Source organism: Aquarana catesbeiana, linkage group LG13, assembly GCF_042186555.1.
Source record: "Aquarana catesbeiana isolate 2022-GZ linkage group LG13, ASM4218655v1, whole genome shotgun sequence".
NCBI classification, from domain to species: Eukaryota; Metazoa; Chordata; class Amphibia; order Anura; family Ranidae; genus Aquarana; species Aquarana catesbeiana.
In genome coordinates, this window is record NC_133336.1 from 142755785 (window position 1) to 142773257 (window position 17473).

Below are 17473 nucleotides of genomic sequence, written 5' to 3' on the forward strand. Positions count from 1 at the left end.
AAGGCTCCTTTACACTTGCTTGGGCTTCAACACACATTAAAGCACGTACCTCTTCAACATGCTTTTATGATGCATTTTTGATGCTTCGGTGGTGCTTCGATGAAGCATTGGTGATGCTCTTTTGAAGCTTTATGGAAGCTTGACAGATGCCCTCTTTGTGGATATCTCATACCTGCAATTTCTCCAACACAAAGCGAACCTAAAGCTGAATTAAAGCCTCTCCAAAGCAACAGGTGCTTCAAGCGAGCTTTGTCAGAGAGTTCTATGGAGGCTTTAAAACACCACTAAAACAACATGGGGTATATTTTTTTTTAAGCGGAGCAAAGCAAACGCAAGCTGTAAACAGGACTGTAAGCTAACCGTTTTATTTAGTGACAGGGGCTTTGACTGGCATTCAGAGAGCTTTAACCATGCCATGTTTTAAAGCAAGTGTAAACTAGCCCTTATAGGAAGTGTCAGCAACATGTCACATGCAGGAATTCTCCTGAGAAAAGCATATAAGTTGGTGATGACGGTGATTAGCCTCCAATGACGCTCTGCATCGGTTCTACATGGATCAGACACCCTAAGGATGTGTGCAGGGTACAGACCATTCTTCGGCCAGCCTTCATGGAAGGCGACAACACACAGAGGTGTATTATCAGTGATCTGGTGTGTACAGATATTTGTGTCTCTGTTGTGCAACCACAAGTCGCAGCGTGCAATGGACATACATCATGATAACCCTTTCCATGTGATGCCTTACCGGAAAGCGGGATCCCAGGCACCCGGGTCTGGCTCGGAAGGTTGGCCCGAGACAGGGAGTCCTCGTATTCTTCGAGAATGGAAGCCATCACCGGTACCAAGACCCTCTAACCGAAGCGCTTAACAGCCGAACGAGCAACTTCCGGTCTCCGATTAGCTCATGTGATAGAGCAGGAGAAACTGTACGCCCAGTGAGCGTCATGTGACATGTAAGAAGTGTATGTCCACCATCACGTGTTATGCAAAGGGTGTATGCACAGCAGGTGTATTCTTTTGGCTTCGTTCAGCTTGTGGTGGCAAGGTCTTGAGATCTGGGGGAAGGGAGGGAGGAAATTAATGTTGTCTGCAATGTGTGGCCTGGGGTCAAACAGGTGGGATTGGTTTACTAAAGGCAAATAGAGTGCACTTTGCAAGTTGTTGCAACTTGCAAGGGAATTTGGTCCAAGGCTTAGTAAATGAGGTGAAGCTTCAGTTTACAAATAATACCCAATCACATGCAAGAAAAATAAAAGAGCATTTTTACCTCCACACGACTGGATGATGGAGGTCAGCAGAGCTTCTCATTTACAGGGTTTACCCTTGTATGGTGTAGCTGCATTTGCAAAGTGCGGTGTATTTGCCTTTAGTAATTCAACCCCAATGCCTGACAAATGAATGTGCAGTGTGGACGCTTTCACATGTGTGGTAGAGCTTGCCTCCCCTCAGAAAAGCAAGTGTTTGGCAGGTGATGTTGGTGAGGAGGCAATAAGTTGACTTCCTGGCGGGCTCTGCACTAAGGATGGGCTGGGGCGTGTTCACACATCCCACGTGCAGAGCCCACCAGGAATTCGGCGCTGCGCTAATCACAGGCAGTGAGACATTTCCCAATTTCTGCAGCCGCACATCGGGAAAATGCCTCACTGCCTGAGTAGCGCAGCGCCGTGCCGACTTCCTGGCAGGCTCTGCACGTGGGCTGTGCAAACACGCCCGAGCCCATCCTTACTCTGCACGTTGAGTGTGCGAACACGCCGGAGCTCATCCTTAATAGAATGACAAAAGACCACATACTGTTGACTGACTCACTACCTCATCTAAAAATCTATTCCAAACATCAACTACTCTTTTAGTAAATTTGCTTGCTAAGCATTTCTTGTCTATGTTCATGTGTTCTTAAAGTGGACCTTCAGTCATTTATTCAACTTTCCATCTATTAAAGTGGTTGTAAACCCTTACACACCACTTTTACCTACAGGTAAGCCTATAATAAGGCTTACCTGTAGGTACCCTTAATATCTCCTAAACTTGCACCGTTTAGGAGATATTCACTGTATCAGCATTAGCCGATGTCATCGGCACATGCGCCCTGAAGAAACAGCTCGCTCGTGCCTTTTTTTCAGCTGGTGTGCCGTTACCGGCGGCTCCTGCGTGCATGCGTGGGAGTAACGTCATTGTGGCTCCAGCCAATCACAGCACCGGAGCCAGCAATACCCGGAAATGTTGCCAGCCACAGCGGTGTGCAGGGGCTTCGATCTAAGGTAAGTATTTCATAATAAACTAGTATGCTATGCATACTAGCTCATTATGCCTTTGTCTTGCATATTTATTTTTTCTGTGGGTTTACAACCACTTTAAATCTTCTGCGCATTGGAAAGTAAATTTTTTTTTTTCTGACAGTAAATACCTTATACAGCCCACGTCCTCTTTCTTGTCTGGTCATTAGCCTAGGCTTATGGCATCATGCACAGCTCTCTTTCATTCTTGTGAGAGTTTGCCAGGAAGGGAGAGGGGATGAGTCATGAGAGGGCCAATGACAGCTGCAGAGCTGGAGGTGTGCCTCTGTGTGTCTGTGTAAATCCAGGAAGTAAACAGGCAGCAGCTTCAGCTGCCCACAGTTAAAATGGCTGCAGCCAGACTCAGTGGTGGGAGATTTCTGCAGCATATTTGGCAAGTACAGAATCACAGTATATATAAAATAATATGCAAAGTGGTTGGAGGGAAGCTTCAGAATGGCAAAGATGTTTTTATTATCAGCCCCGGAAGAATTTGCCCCCTTGATGACCAGAGCATTTTTTTGAGATTCGGCACTGTGTCGTTTTAGCTGACAATTTGTTGTACCCAAACAAAATTGACGTCCTTTTTTTCCCACAAACAGAGCTTTCTTTTGGTGGTATTTGATCACCTCTGCGGTTTTTATTTTTTGCGCTATAAACAAAAAAAGACCAATAATTGTGAAAAAAATCAATATCTTTTACTTTTTGCTATAATAAATATCCCCCAAAATATATATAAAAAAACTAATTTCTTCATCAGTTTAGGCCAATATGTATTCTACATACTTTTGGTAAAAAAAATCGCAATAAGTGTATATTGATTGGTTTGTGCAAAAGTTATAGCGTCTACAAAATAGGGGACAGGTTTATGGCATTTTTATAATTATCTTTTTTTTTACTAGTAATGGTGGATTTTTATGCAATTTTTATTGGGACTGTGGCAGACAGATCAGACACTTTTGGCACTTTTTTGGGGACCATTGACATTTATACAGCGATCAGAGCTAAAAATAGCCACTGATTACTGTATAAATGTCTCTGGCAGGGAAGGGGTTAACACTAGGGGGCGATAAGGGGTTAACTGTGTGTATTAACTGTAGGGGGGGGTGGGCTCACTAGAACATGACAGAGTTCACTGTTCCCGATGACAGGGAACAGAACATACCTGTCATGTCACTAGACAGAACAGGGAAATGCCTTGTTTACATGGGCATTTCCCCATTCTGCCTCTCTCAGCCACGATAGCCGGTCACCCGCGGACATTGAGTCCGCAGGCACGGTCGCACGGCATGCGCACGCCAGCTTTGAAGGAGGGACATACGGGTATGCCCATTTGCCCACCTGTGCCATACTGTCGACGTATATCGGCGTGCGGCGGTCGGGAAGTGGTTAACCTCTCTTTGTACTTTTCATATAATTGCTCCTTCTCCCACAATAGGAATTTTGTTTTTTAACCAGCCAGGGCCTCTGCCTTTCTCGCCTAGGTGAGAATGACATGGCCCCAGGCACCCGCATCACACATCTCAGGAGGCTTCAAGGCAATATACTGCCAATGTACTTGCGCTGAGCTGCTACATCAGGGGCCAGCTACAAAAACTTGGAAGAGAGACAGGCAGTGTCAGTTTACAGCAGGACAGCACTGGTGGATGTGTGAGAATTTGTGTTTGAAGATAAACCAAAAAGCAAGATAAGGCCTTATTCACACAGCATACCTATGCGTTCACCCATTCGAAATGCTGTATTTGCTCTCATTGGATATACAAGTGTTCAGGTTCAATGGGGATGCATTGGCTACACAAAGACAGCTGCTGAACCCAATTTCACATCTGTGTAGGTGCTTGTCCCTGAACATAGATAGTGTGACACACACATACAGTATCTCACAAAAGTGAGTACACCCCTCACAATTTTGTAAATATTTTATTATATCTTTTCATGTGACAACACTGAAGAAATGACACTTTGCTATAATGTAAAGTAATGAGTGTACAACTTGTATAACAGTGTACATTTGCTGTCCCCTCAAAATAACTCAACACACAGCCATTAATGTCTAAACCGCTGGCAACAAAAGTGAGTATACCCCTAAGTGAAAATATCCAAATTGTGCCCAAAGTGTCAATATTTTGTGTGGCCACCATTATTTTCCAGCACTGCCTTAACCCTCTTGAGCATGGAGTTCACCAGAGCTTCACAGGCTGCCACTAGAGTCCTCTTCCACTCCTCCATGGTGGAGCTGGTGGATGTTAGAGACCTTGCGCTCCTCCACCTTCCATTTGAGGATGCTCCATAGATGCTCAATAGGGTTTAGGTCTGGAGACATGCTTGGCCAGTCCATTACATTTACCCTCAGCTTCTTTAGCAAAGCAGTGGTCATCTTGGAGGTGTGTTTGGGGTCATTATCATGTTGGAATACTGCCCTGTGGCCCAGTCTCTGAAGGGAGGGTGTCATGCTCTGCTTCAGTATGTCACAGTACATGTTGGCATTCACGGTTCCCTCAATGAACTGTAGCTTCCCAGTTCTGGCAGCACTCATGCAGCCCCAGACCATGACACTCCCACCACCATGCTTGACTGTAGGCAAGACATACTTGTCTTTGTACTCCTCTCACCTGGTTGTCCCCACACATGCTTGACACCATCTTAACCAAATAAGTTTATCTTGGTCTCATCAGCCCACAGGACATGGTTCTAGTAATCCATGTCCTTAGTCTGCTTGTTTTCATCAAACTGTTTGCGGGCTTTCTTGTGCATCATCTTTAGAAGAGGCTTCCTTCTGGGATGACAGCCATGCAGATCAATTTGATGCAGTGTTCGGCGTATGGGCTGAGCACTGACAGGCTGACCCCCCACCCCTTCAACCTCTGCAGAAATGCTGGCAACAGTCATACATCTATTTCCCAAAGACAACCTCTGCATATGACGGTGAGCACGTGCACTCAACTTCTTTGGTCGACTATGGCGAGGCCTGTTCTGAGTGGAACCTTTCCTGTTAAACCGCTGTATGGTCTTGGCTCCCTATGCTACAGCTCAGTTTCAGGGTCTTGGGAATCTTCTTATAGCCTAGGCCATCTTTATGTAGAGCAACAATTATTTTTTTCGGATCCTCTGAGTGTTCTTTGCCCTGAGGTGCCATGTTGAACTTCCAGTGACCAGTAGAGAGCAATAACACCAACTTTAACACACCTGCTCCCCATTCACACCTGAGACCTTGTAATACTAATGACTCACATGACACCAGAGAGGGAAAATGGCTAATTGGGCCCAGTTTGGACATTTTCACTTAGGGGTGTACTCACTTTTGTTGCCTGAGGCTTAGACATTAATGGCTGTGTGTTGAGTTATTTTGAGGGAACAGCAAATATACACTGTTATACAAGCTGTACACTCACTACTTTACATTGTAGCAAAGTGTAATTTCTTCAGGGTTGTCACATGAAAAGATATAATAAAATATATACAAAAATGTGAGGGGCGTACTCACTTTTGTGAGATACTGTATGTCAAATTTAGAAAAGCGGCTATGTTTGCGCAAAAGATATAAATGGGACTATCTGTGTAGATGCACAGAACATCTGTGCATCCTGTACAGGCAAAGAAATATGGGTGTACGCATGTGTATGCCCATGTAAATGAGGCCTCAGGGGGATTAAAAAAATGGGGGGAGGAGGTAAAGTTCCTCTTTGAAGGATACGTGCACTTTCAGGCAAAAAGCACTTTTTTCTTTTTGCCCCTCTACACTGAACTAATAGAACCCACCTTCCCGCTCTGCAGATGTATTCTTACTGAGATCCCCTGCCTTTAATGTTTGTTGGCATCAAACGCCGCAAGTCCTCTCTCCCTGGCCGTGCCTGCACAGCAAAGTTTTATAAAAGCCTATGGGGGCAGGGAGTGCGGATGACGATGTCAACAAACATATAGTGACGCTGGGTGACGCTCCTGAAACTACTGCACATTGCTTTTTTACAACCATATGTTACCAGCCTTCTTTGGAACTTTTTTGGATTGTCGACTTGATATTTTTACAATAAACCCGCTATACAGTGTTACACTATGGGGGGTCATTTACTAAGATGAATGCACTGCGCTGGTTCCAACCTTAATTGGTGCGCTGGATAGATCCTTAATCCAACATGTGAACCAGCGCACACACAGGAGTACCTGCACGCGAGAATGTTCCTATCGCGCTGGTTCTCGGCGAGGTACATCTCGCGCTCGCTGCAATAGGAAAAAGAGATCTTCCTATTAAGGCAGTGCGAGAAAAACCTGCATGGGTTCCGCCTTCAGGGGCATGCCAGGCCCTCCGGTCTAGTATGGATATTAAGGGGAACCCCTACGCCGAAAAACAGCGTGGGGGTTCCCCCCAAATCCACACCAGACCTTTATCCGAGCATGCAGCCCGGCTGGTTAGGAAAAGGGGTGGGGACGAGCGAGCGCCCCCCCCCCCCCTCCTGAACCATGCCAGGCCGCATGCCCTCAACATGGGGGATGGGTATTTTGGGGAAGAGGGGCGCGCTGCAGGCCCCCCCACCCCAAAGCACCTTGTCCCCATGTTGATGAGGACAAGGGCCTCTTCCCGACAACCCTGGCCGTTGGTTGTCGGGGTCTGCGGGCGGGGGGCTTATGGGAATCCGAGAGCCCCCTTTAATAAGGGGGCCCTCAAATCCCGGCCCCCCACCCTATGTGAATGAGTATGGGGTACATGGTACCCCTACCCATTCACCTAGGGAAAAAGTGTCAATAAAAAAAACACACTGCACGGGTTTTTAAAGTAATTTATTAGACAGCTCCGGGGAGGGTCCTCTTCCGGCTTCGGGGGTCTCTCCGGTTCTTCTCCGCTGTCTCCGGCCTTTTCTTCCGCTGTTCGACCTGTTCTCCGTGCTCTCTGGGTCTTCTGCCGGGCTCCTCCGCTATCTTCTGCCACTCTTTTGCTATAGCGGAGGAGCCCGGTCTGCTGCCTTCTGCCTTTTTCCCTCTTCTCTTCTTCTCTTCTTCCGATGTTGACATGACGCTCTCTCTGGCTGGAATGCTCTCTGGGTGCTCCGCTCTGACTTATATAGGCGGTGACCCCACCCCCTTATGCCATCACAATCCCTGGGCATGTTGGGACTGTGACGTTTTAGGGGGCGTGGTCACCGGGTGATGTTGACCACGCCCCCTAAAACGTCACAATCCCAGCATGCCCAGGGACTGTGACGGCATAAGGGGGCGGGGTCACCGCCTATATAAGCCATAGCAGAGCGCACAGAGAGCATTCCAGCTGGAGAGAGCGTTGTGTCACTCCTGACACTCCTGTGGGCTCCTCTGCTAGCAAAAGAGCGGCAAAAGAGCAGAAGATAGCGGAGGAGCCCGGCAGAAGACCCGGAGAGCGTGGAGAACAGGTCGAACAACGGGAGAAAAGGCCGAAGACAGCGGAGAAGAACGGGAGAGACCCCCGAAGTCGGAAGAAGACCCTGAAGCCAGAAGAAGACCCCCGAAGCCGAAAGAAGGCCCCCCCGGAGCTGTCTAATAAATTACTTTAAAAACCTGTGCAGTGTTTTTTTTTATTGACACCCCATACTCATTCACCTAGGGTGGGGGGCCAGCATCCGGGGGCTCCCGGATTCCGATAAGCCCCCCTCCCGCAGACCCCGACAACCAACGGCCAGGGTTGTCGGGAAGAGGCCCTTGTCCTCATCAACATGGGGACAAGGTGCTTGGGGGGGGCCCGCAGCACGCCCCCCTTCCTCAAAGTACCCATCCCCCATGTTGAGGGCATGCGGCCTGGTACGGTTCAGGGGGGGGGGGGGCGCTCGCTCGTCCCCACCCACTTTCCTGACTTGCCGGGCTGCGTGCTCGGCTAAGGGTCTGGTATGCATTTTGGGGGGACCCCACGCCGATTTTTCGGCGTAGGGGGTTCCCCTTAAAACCCATACCAGACCGAAGGGTTTTGGCATTGGGGTCCCCTCCGAATCCATACCAGACCCTGGGGGGACCCCACGCTGTTTTTTTTCACAATTGTTTTTATTTTTAGCTGGCTTTTTTTTTTTTTTTACATTGAGCGGGAAGTCAGCTGACAGCTGATGACTCATAGGTTGTTAACCACTTCAATATCAGACACTTTTGCCTCTTCCTGCCCAGGACAATTTTCAGCTTTCAGCGCTGTCACACTTTGAATGACAATTGCGCGGTCATGCTACACTGTACTCAAACAGCATTTTTAGCATTTTGTTCCCACAAATAGAGCTTTCTTTTGGTGGTGTTTGATCAACTCTGCGTTTTTTTTTTTTTTTGCTAAACAAACTAAAAAAGAACAAAATTTTGTAAAATAAAAAGGTTTTCTTCGTTTCAGTTATAAAATTTTGTTTTCTCCTTCATTGTGGGGCACTGATGAGGTGGCACTGATGGGCACTGATGGGGTGGCACTGATGGGCACTGATGAGTTGGCACTGATAAGGTGGCACTGATGTGGATGCACTGATATGTAGAATTGATGGGCACTAATATGCGGCAATGATAAGCAGCACTGATATGCAGCACTGATAGGCGGCACTGATGGGCACTGACTGGCGGCACTGATGGGCACTGACTGGCGGCTGTGATGGGCACTGACTGGCGGCTGTGATGGACACTGACTGGCGGCTGTGATGGACACTGACTGGCGGCTGTGATGGACACTGACAGGCAGCTGTGATGGGCACTGACAGGCGGCACTGATGGGCAGATAGGCGGTACTGATTGCCACTGACAGGTGGCACTGATGGGCAGCACTGATGTTGAGGTACTGACAGGTTTTACTGCTGGGCACTGAGATGGGCACTGATTGGCACTTTGATGGGCACTGTGAGCTGTCTTTTAATTGGGGAACTGACTGACAGCTGAGGGGTCACATCTGAGGTGTTGTGGCACATCTGAGGGGGCTGTGCTGATAATCAATGTGCTGATTATCAGCACAGACCCCCCCCCCTCTGACAGGGAGAGCCGCGATCGGCTCTCCCTGTCAGCGCGAACCAGAGGCTTCTTATCACGATCGGAGATGCGGGGTGTCAGACTGACATGCCGCACTCGCGATCGCCGCTATGCGCGCCCCTGCGGGCACGTGCCAGCATTTTATCCTGCTGGACGTCATATGACACCCAATCAGGATAACAGAACCACTTCCCGGATGTCATTCTGCATATGGTGGGCGGGAAGTGGTTAAGGACGCGGTGGCCGGCTTCCCGGCCCCCTTCTTAGCAACCAGCTATATACAGCATAAAAAAAAGAAATAAAAAAAAAGGCTAATCGCAGTAAAAACGCGGTACTTGCGTTCTGGATGCAGGTCCAGTGAAATCTATTACAAGCAAAACGCTGCATTTTGCGGGAAAAAAAGTCCCTGACCCTTTCCAAAAACGCAGAGGTACAAAAGTGCATTGATGAGAACATGTTCCATAGGAACCCATGTTAAAAAATTCCCATGTATTTCTGCAAAATGCATCAAAAAAGGCATTAGTGTGAATAGAGCCTAAGGCCCCTTTCACACTGGGGCGGTGGGGGCGTCTGCGGTAAAGCGGCACTATTTTATTCAGCTGCTAGCGAGGCGGTTTTAACCCCCGTGGGGCGGTTTTAACCCCTCTTCTAGCGGCCAAAAAGGGGTTAAATCCGCCCGCAAAACACCGCTGGATCGGCATTTTGCCGGCGGTATCACAGCGCTGCCCCATTGATTTTAATGGGGAGGAGCAGTGAGTTCACCGCTCCAAAAAAGCTGCTGGCAGGACTTTTTGTGACGCCCTGCCAGCGCACCACTCCAGTGTGAAAGCCCTCACTGGAGTGAATGGAGCCGCTTCTTTAGGAAGTTTTTCAGGCGCTATTTTTAGTGCCGTAGTGCCTAAAAACACCCCAGTGTGAAAGGGGCCTAAAAACAGTCCTGCTAGCAGCATCTTTGGAGCGGTGTATAAACCGCTCCTGCCCATTGAAATCAATGGGACAGCGTGGCTATACCACCGGCAAAACGCCGCTGCAGTGGTGTTTTGCGTGCGGATTTAACCCCTTTTTCGTCCGCTAGCGGGGGTTAAAACCGCTAGCGGCCGAATACCGCCGGTAAAGCAGCGCGAAAAATATCGCCGTTTTAGCGCTGCCACCCGCACCGCCCCAGTGTGAAAGGGGCCTAAGGCCCCCCTCACACGGACGGACCTTTCAGGTCCTCCTCGGACCTGAACGGATATTCCATAGACCTCTATGGAGGGTCGGATATCAGTGGTGACATGTCCGCTGACATCCGACCCGCTCCAATCCTAAAAAGTGTAACGGAGGAAAAACCTATTTTTCCATCCATCATCGGATCAGGTGACGACGGACTCTACGGTCCGTCATCATTCGATCCCCCATAAAGGAGAGCGGCACTCTGACAGATCTGTCCCTGCACAGTGTGCAGAGACAGACCTGTCATCTGCCTGCCCAGCGGGGATCGACGGGGCTCCGTACAACGGGGTACAAAAGTCCCATCATGTGTATGAGGCTTAAACACCAGAAATTCAAGTTTTCATATCTTTAAAGGTCACCATACACTGGCCAACCAGTTAGATCTTCCATAAATTAGATTCAGTGCAAGAGCCGGTTTGATTTTCTACAATTAGAAGTAATTCTTACAGTGCATCTTCCTATTACCGCTTTAGCCTAATGCTCTCTTTCCACTATTTCAACACCAAAGTTGCGTGATTTACAATGTGCTTTTTCGGCTTGTTTTCCACTATTGCAACTTGTCATGCCACTAGGGACTGAAAAGTTGCATCACAAGTTCTACCCCATGATTTACAATGAGTACCGTTCAGATGTCTGCGACTTCAAGTCGCAGCAACTTCAAAGTAGTCCCTGCACTATTTTGGTCCCACTTTGATGCGACTTGAGGTCCATAGACCTCAAAAATACACAGGCATTGCTTCAAGTTTTGGCAAAAAGTACGCAACTTTGGGCTTTCAATAGTGGAGCCTTAATGCCACGCGACTAATTCAAAACATCTGAGGAAAAAGTCACACTGAAGTTGGAACAAAGTAGTGCAAGAACTTTTTTTTGGACTTGCACCAATTAGAACGGGGGGACATTGAAATACATGTGTTTTGACTTGTCCTGCAACTTCACATGTGTCAAGTCACACAACAACTCGCAGTAGTGGAAAGAGAGCTTAAGGCCACTTGGGACTGAAAAGTTGCATCACAAGTTGTACCCCATGATTTACAATGAGTACCGTTCATATGTGTGCGACTTACTTACGCACATGCCGTATACACAGTGGGCACACATCTTTATTACAGAAATCCATAGTTGGCATGGAAATTAACCACTTGCTTACTGGGCACTTAAACCCCCTGCTGTGCTGACCAATTTTCAGCGCTGATCCATTTTGAATGACAATTGCGCAGTCATACTTAGCCAAATGTTTTTTTTTTTTTTGTTTTTTTTTAAGTTCCCACAAATAGAGCATTCTTTGGGTGGTATTTGATCACCTGTGTGTTTTTTTTCTTTTGTTCAAACAAAAGAAAAGACCGATTTTTAAAAATAATTTTGTATATTTTTGGATATTTTGATATTAAATTTTGCAAACAGGTAATTTTTCTCCTTCATTGATGTACGCTGATGAGGCGGCACTGATTGGTTACACTGATAGTCAGCACTGCTTGGGATCACTGGTGGGCATTGATAGGTGGCACTGGAAGGGGGTACTGGTGGGCACAGATGAGGCAAGAATTGCCTCTTCGGGACCAATGTCCCTTGCACCTAAGCCGGTGATTAGCTTTTATTTTTATCCTCATGCTGTCAGCGTGAGTAGAAAAAATAAACAGATCGGCCCTTACTTCGATCTGTGATCACCCGAGTCTCAGTGACTACGTCCTATGACAGCCTCCCAGAAATTCAGGTCCACGCTATGGCCGTCGTTTGGCTATAGCACAGACACCAAGTGGTTAATAGAAAAACAGATGCAGATTTCTAGGACTGGCCAAAAATAATGTTTAGAGAGTCAAAGGCAACTGATGACTTTCTATTAAAGGTCTAAATGGGCCATTAACATGCATCACAATTGAACTTAGGAATGTGTCTTTGCAAAGTTAAACTCATTAAAATCCTTTCTTATTTTTGCTTGGGGATAGACTGCAGAGGGATTATAAGTTTTGGGGGATGTCTACACCCCTGATAGGGTGAAGACACCTACCAAATTTTGCCAGTTTCGCATTCAAAATTATTCACTTCCTGTCACATAGCCAAACAGGAAGTGAGGGTAAAACCCTACCAATGTATGTCCTTGGGGACACACAGGTCAATCTAAATAGTTTCCCCGTTCGGGAAAATGCACTCTAGCATTTTGCCATGTACATCCCAAATTATTATGTATCTTGGGGTTTATTTACTAAAAGGTTAATCCACTTTGCACCACAAGTGCACTTAGAAGTTCAGTTGCTGGAGATCCGAGGGGGACATGCAAGGAAAAGAAAAAAACAGCATCTTTCCCTCTACATGATTGGATGATAAAATCACCAGTGCTACCCTTCTGATTTTCATCAACTACACTTGTATTGCAGAAAGGATTTGCCTTTAATAAACCCCAAAATACCTAATAATTTGGGGTGTACACAACAAAGTGCTAGAGTGCAATTTGCATAATGGGGGCACTAGTTAGATTGACCTGTGTGTCCCCAAGGAAAAATTAGGGTTTTACTCTCACTTCCTGTTTGGCTATGACAGGAAGTGAAGCCAATTTTAAGAAAAGGGACAAAGCCCAACCTTTAAAAAAAAAAATAAAAAAATAAAATCCACAATTGGAAAAGGATTGGCTTCAGCTTGATTTTAGTTCAGTGCTCTAAATCAGTGCTTCTCAACCCTGTCCTCAAGTACCCCCCAAAAGGCCATGTTTGCAGGTTTTCCTTCATCTTGCACAGGTGTTTAAATCAAAGTTAAAGGGGTTGTAAAGGTAAAAATTTTTTCACCTTAATGCATTCTATGCATTAAGGTGAAAAAACTTTTGACAGTACCGCCGCCCCCAGCCCCCCCGTTTTACTTACCTGACGCCTCGAATCTTCGCTCCTCGTCCTCGTCAGCTTCATTGCAGCTCAGCCTGGTCGCTGATTGGCTGCAGTGGATGGATTGAAAGCAGCGCAGCCATTGGCTCGCGCTGCTGTCAATCACATCCGATGACGCGGCGCGCCGGGGGGGGGGGCCGAGTGATACAGCGAGCGGCTATAGCCGCCAGCTGTATCACGGGAGCGCGCCCGCAAGCACTCACCACCGTGCGAGGGAGCTCGCATGAAGGTGGTAAATGCTTGCGGGGAGGAGCTGAAACAGCCGCCGAGGGACCCCAGAAGACCAGGTTCGGGGCCACTCTGTGCAGAACGAGCTGCACAGTGAAGGTAAGTATAACATGTTTGTTATTTTAAAAAAAAAAAAAAAACAACTTTACAACCCCTTTAAAGGCTTTGTATTTTGGACAGCTATTTTAGAGAAGATAAAATTTCCTAAACATGTCCTGTCAGGGGGGTACTTGAGGACTGAGGCTGAAAACCACTGCTCAAAAAGAAAATTGAATACTTACCACTCTGAAATGTTACTTTCGTTGTCACTATCCATGGCAGCATATGCACAATCCATGCATGTGCTACCATGAAGGCACCAGGAAAGCAACTTATAACTAAAAAATAAAAAAAAATGAAAAAGGGATTTGTCCAAGACATGCCAATCAGCCTAGTTAAGCTGCAGCTGGGAAATCCGATGCATGAAAAGAACACACATAAAACAAAGAATTTGAAACAATTTTATTGGTCCAAAACAAAAAAAAAAAACAAAAAAAACAGTACTTGGAAAAGAAGCAAGGAAAGCAAAATACACACATGTATGTTAATTTGAGTCACTAACAGAATAGGTTTGACCCTTTTGCAGTGTAAATTAACAGGAGTTAAAAGGAATGCACCCACAAATGGACATCTATTAAGGATTAAAACAACATTAGGCACAACATCTTGAGAAAGAATTTTAAAAATAAGGCAGCACAGACAGTTAAATCAAAGTGAACGTAAAAACAAAAATTGCCAACATAAAAAAAGATTTCATGGTAAAATAACCACCACCCAAAAAAATAAACAGCAAACCAAAGTAACAAAAAAATTGCATAAAAACACATCTGTTTTGCAACAACATAACTGTCAGAGAGTTCCCCTGGGCTGACACGATGCTGGTGTGCATCGCGGTGCGTTGGGGCACGCGCGTTCCCGTGGGCGCCGCCGCGGGTGTCGGTGTGCGGGCGCGCGCACCCGGCTTTTGGCGCCAATCTGCCTATTTAGGCTGTCTGTACAGGGGGCTCGGTGCTGTCCGATCTTCAGCTCCCTGTATCCCTGCACCTGCTTCCTGCTTCCTGCTTCCTGTTTTGAACCTGATCTCCTGTCCACCGGCCTGTCTTTGATTCTCCTTGCTTGCTGCCTGCCACTGATCCCGGACTGTCCTGACTACGAATCTGCCTGCTCCTCTGTACCACGTTGCCCACCTGTTGCCGACCTCTGCCTGTGACCCGACCTGCTTGCTCCACTCCTGCTCTGCACCTGCTGCCTGTGCTTCAGTTGACTGGTGATCTCAATAACCACCTTTACCGGGATCCTCCTGCAGCTAACCCGCCAGGCTCTCATACTATTCTGTGCTCCCGTGCCTCCTGTCCATACTACCAGGGGCCGGGAACCAGATATGTAAGGGAGGCCTCCCCCTGCTACATCGGGCTCACCTGTCTGTTACGTGGAAGTCTGACAGTATCGGCCAGCCATGTCCGAGCCCGAGCAGGGAACCTCCCCCATGGAGGAACTGTGTAGACACCTGGCAGGTCTCACACAAGCCGTAAGGAGCCTCCAGGAAGGCTATACAAGGTTGGAAGAACAAGTCCAAGTCCTGTCTGCTCCTACCCATCCGCAAGCCGCTTCATCTGCCGGAGCGCCATCTGCACCCTCAGTAGTGATGCTACCTCCGGAGCCTAGGGTACCCATACCCGAAAAAAAGGCCCGTAGTAAATTCCGGGCCTTTCGCAATGCCTGCGAACTATACTTCGCTCTGCAACCTCGCTCTTTTTCCTTGGAGGCAACTAAGGTGGGCTTCGTAATTTCCCTCTTATCTGGTGAACCACAGACCTGGGCTCACCGCCTTCTGGAGCAGAAATCTGGAGCACTGGATAACCTTGATGCTTTCTTTACCATCATGTCTCAGTTGTATGAGGATCCCCAAGTGAGAGCGACTGCCGAAGCTGCCTTGCACGCCCTTCAACAGGGGCGTAGAGCCGCAGAGGACTATGTGGTGGAATTTAGGCGGTGGAGCTCCGACACTGGTTGGAATGATGCGGCCTTGCGTTATCAGTTTTGCATGGGATTGTCTGATCCTTTGAAGGATGAGTTAGCACGGGTCGGAATACCCCAAACCCTGGATGAGCTCATCAATTTGTCTATCCAGATCGACCGACGCCTCAGAGATCGTCGCTCCCAGAGATCTACCAGCCAATTTTGCCCTACCTGGATGCTTCCCAAGGTTCCGAGCTCTCCCAGCCAGTCTTTTCCGGCACCGGCCACACCGGTTCTTGATTCCTCCGAACCAATGCAACTCTGCCTGCTCCGTCCCTCTCTCAATCCAGAAGAGCGCCAGCGCCGAAGAGCTAACAACCTCTGCATGTACTGCGGGGAGCCTGGACACTACGTGAGGTCTTGCCCAAACAAGACACGTAAGTCTCTGCCAATCTCTTCAATTTGTGCATCTGCTCTCTCTAAACCTGCTAATCACCTTGCTCTCTCTATCACCTTACAGCTTCCAGGAAGGATTATTCTAGCTACAGTCATAATTGACTCAGGAGCCTGCAGCTGTTTCATTGACCTAACCTTCGCTGCCAACCACCACATCCCTCCCCAGTCTAAAGTTCGGGGACTTGGTGTACATCTCGCTGATGGCTCCTCTCTTTGTTCCGGTCCCGCCACGCAGGAAACCATTCCTTTGTTAGCAACCATGGGCTCTAACCATCAAGAACTCCTGCGCTTGGATGCCATCACCTCTCCTCTTTTTCCCATCATACTGGGGATGCCATGGTTGCAGGCCCATAACCCCAGCATTGATTGGTCTAGCGGGGAAGTCAAGTTCCTTTCTGAATATTGCCGGCAACACTGCCTACATACGAAGCCTACTGAATCTACCCAATTACTCTGTTTAGATACCGAATCCGAGTTATAACAGGTGATCCCTGCACCCTATTGGGACTTTCTGGACGTTTTTAGTAAAAAAAGAGCAGAGACTCTACCTCCCCACAGGCCTTACAATTGCCCAATCGAGCTATTACCTGGACAGAAGTTCCCTTTGGGAGGATTTTCCCATTAACAGAGCAGGAGTTGGACACTCTAAAAATATACATTGATGAGAACCTGAAGAAAGGGTTTATCCACCCATCTACCTCTCCGGCTGGGGCTGGTATATTCTTCGTGGAGAAAAAGGACCATTCCTTACGTCCTTGTATCGATTATCGGGAACTGAACAAAATAACAATCAAAAACCGTTACCCTCTACCTTTAGTGCCTGAACTCTTCCAGAGATTGGGATCCGCAGTAATCTTTACCAAATTAGATCTTCGTGGTGCCTACAACTTGATTCGTATTCGGGAAGGAGATGAGTGGAAAACAGCTTTTCGCACCAGATTCTGGCATTTTGAATACCTTGTTATGCCCTTCGGCCTGTGCAACACACCCGCAACGTTTCAACATTTTGTCAATTACATTTTCCGTGACTTCCTGAACCTATATGTTATTGTTTATCTAGACGATATTCTGATCTTCTCCTCCTCAGTCTCGGATCATCGTAGGCACGTCAGAAATGTGTTAGCTCGCCTCAGGCAGCATGGACTTTATGCTAAACTGGAAAAATGCCAATTCGAACTTCAAAGTATCCAGTTTCTAGGCCTAATCATCTCTGTTGAAGGTATTAAAATGGACCCTCAAAAGGTATCAGCCATTCTGGAATGGCCCGCTCCCTCCGATAAGAAAGGGGTTCAAAGGTTCATTGGCTTCTCTAACTTTTACAGGAAGTTCATTAGGGGCTTCTCTGCAATAATTGCCCCCTTCACCAAAGTAACCAAACAAGGGAATCGGTTCCAGTGGTCTTCTAAAGCACAATCCGCCTTCAAAAAACTCAAGGAGCTGTTCACCTCTGCTTCTATCTTAAAACACCCGGACCCTGCTCTACCATTC

At 47.5% G+C, this 17473-nt stretch overlaps 1 protein-coding gene across 2 annotated transcripts in view; it reads right to left on the reverse strand.

The window, feature by feature from the left end:
• VPS18 (VPS18 core subunit of CORVET and HOPS complexes) overlaps positions 1-934 on the reverse strand; it is a 215181-nt gene extending 214247 nt beyond the window's left edge. Inside the window, exon 1 of one of the 2 annotated variants that reach the window (XM_073610191.1) lies at positions 746-934. In XM_073610191.1, coding sequence (XP_073466292.1) covers positions 746-833 — 88 coding nt within the window. In that variant the 5' untranslated portion in view covers positions 834-934. The remainder of the gene's footprint in view (positions 1-745) is intronic. The other variant, XM_073610190.1, reaches the window with a different exon arrangement.
• Positions 935-17473: the final 16539 nt, after the last annotated feature.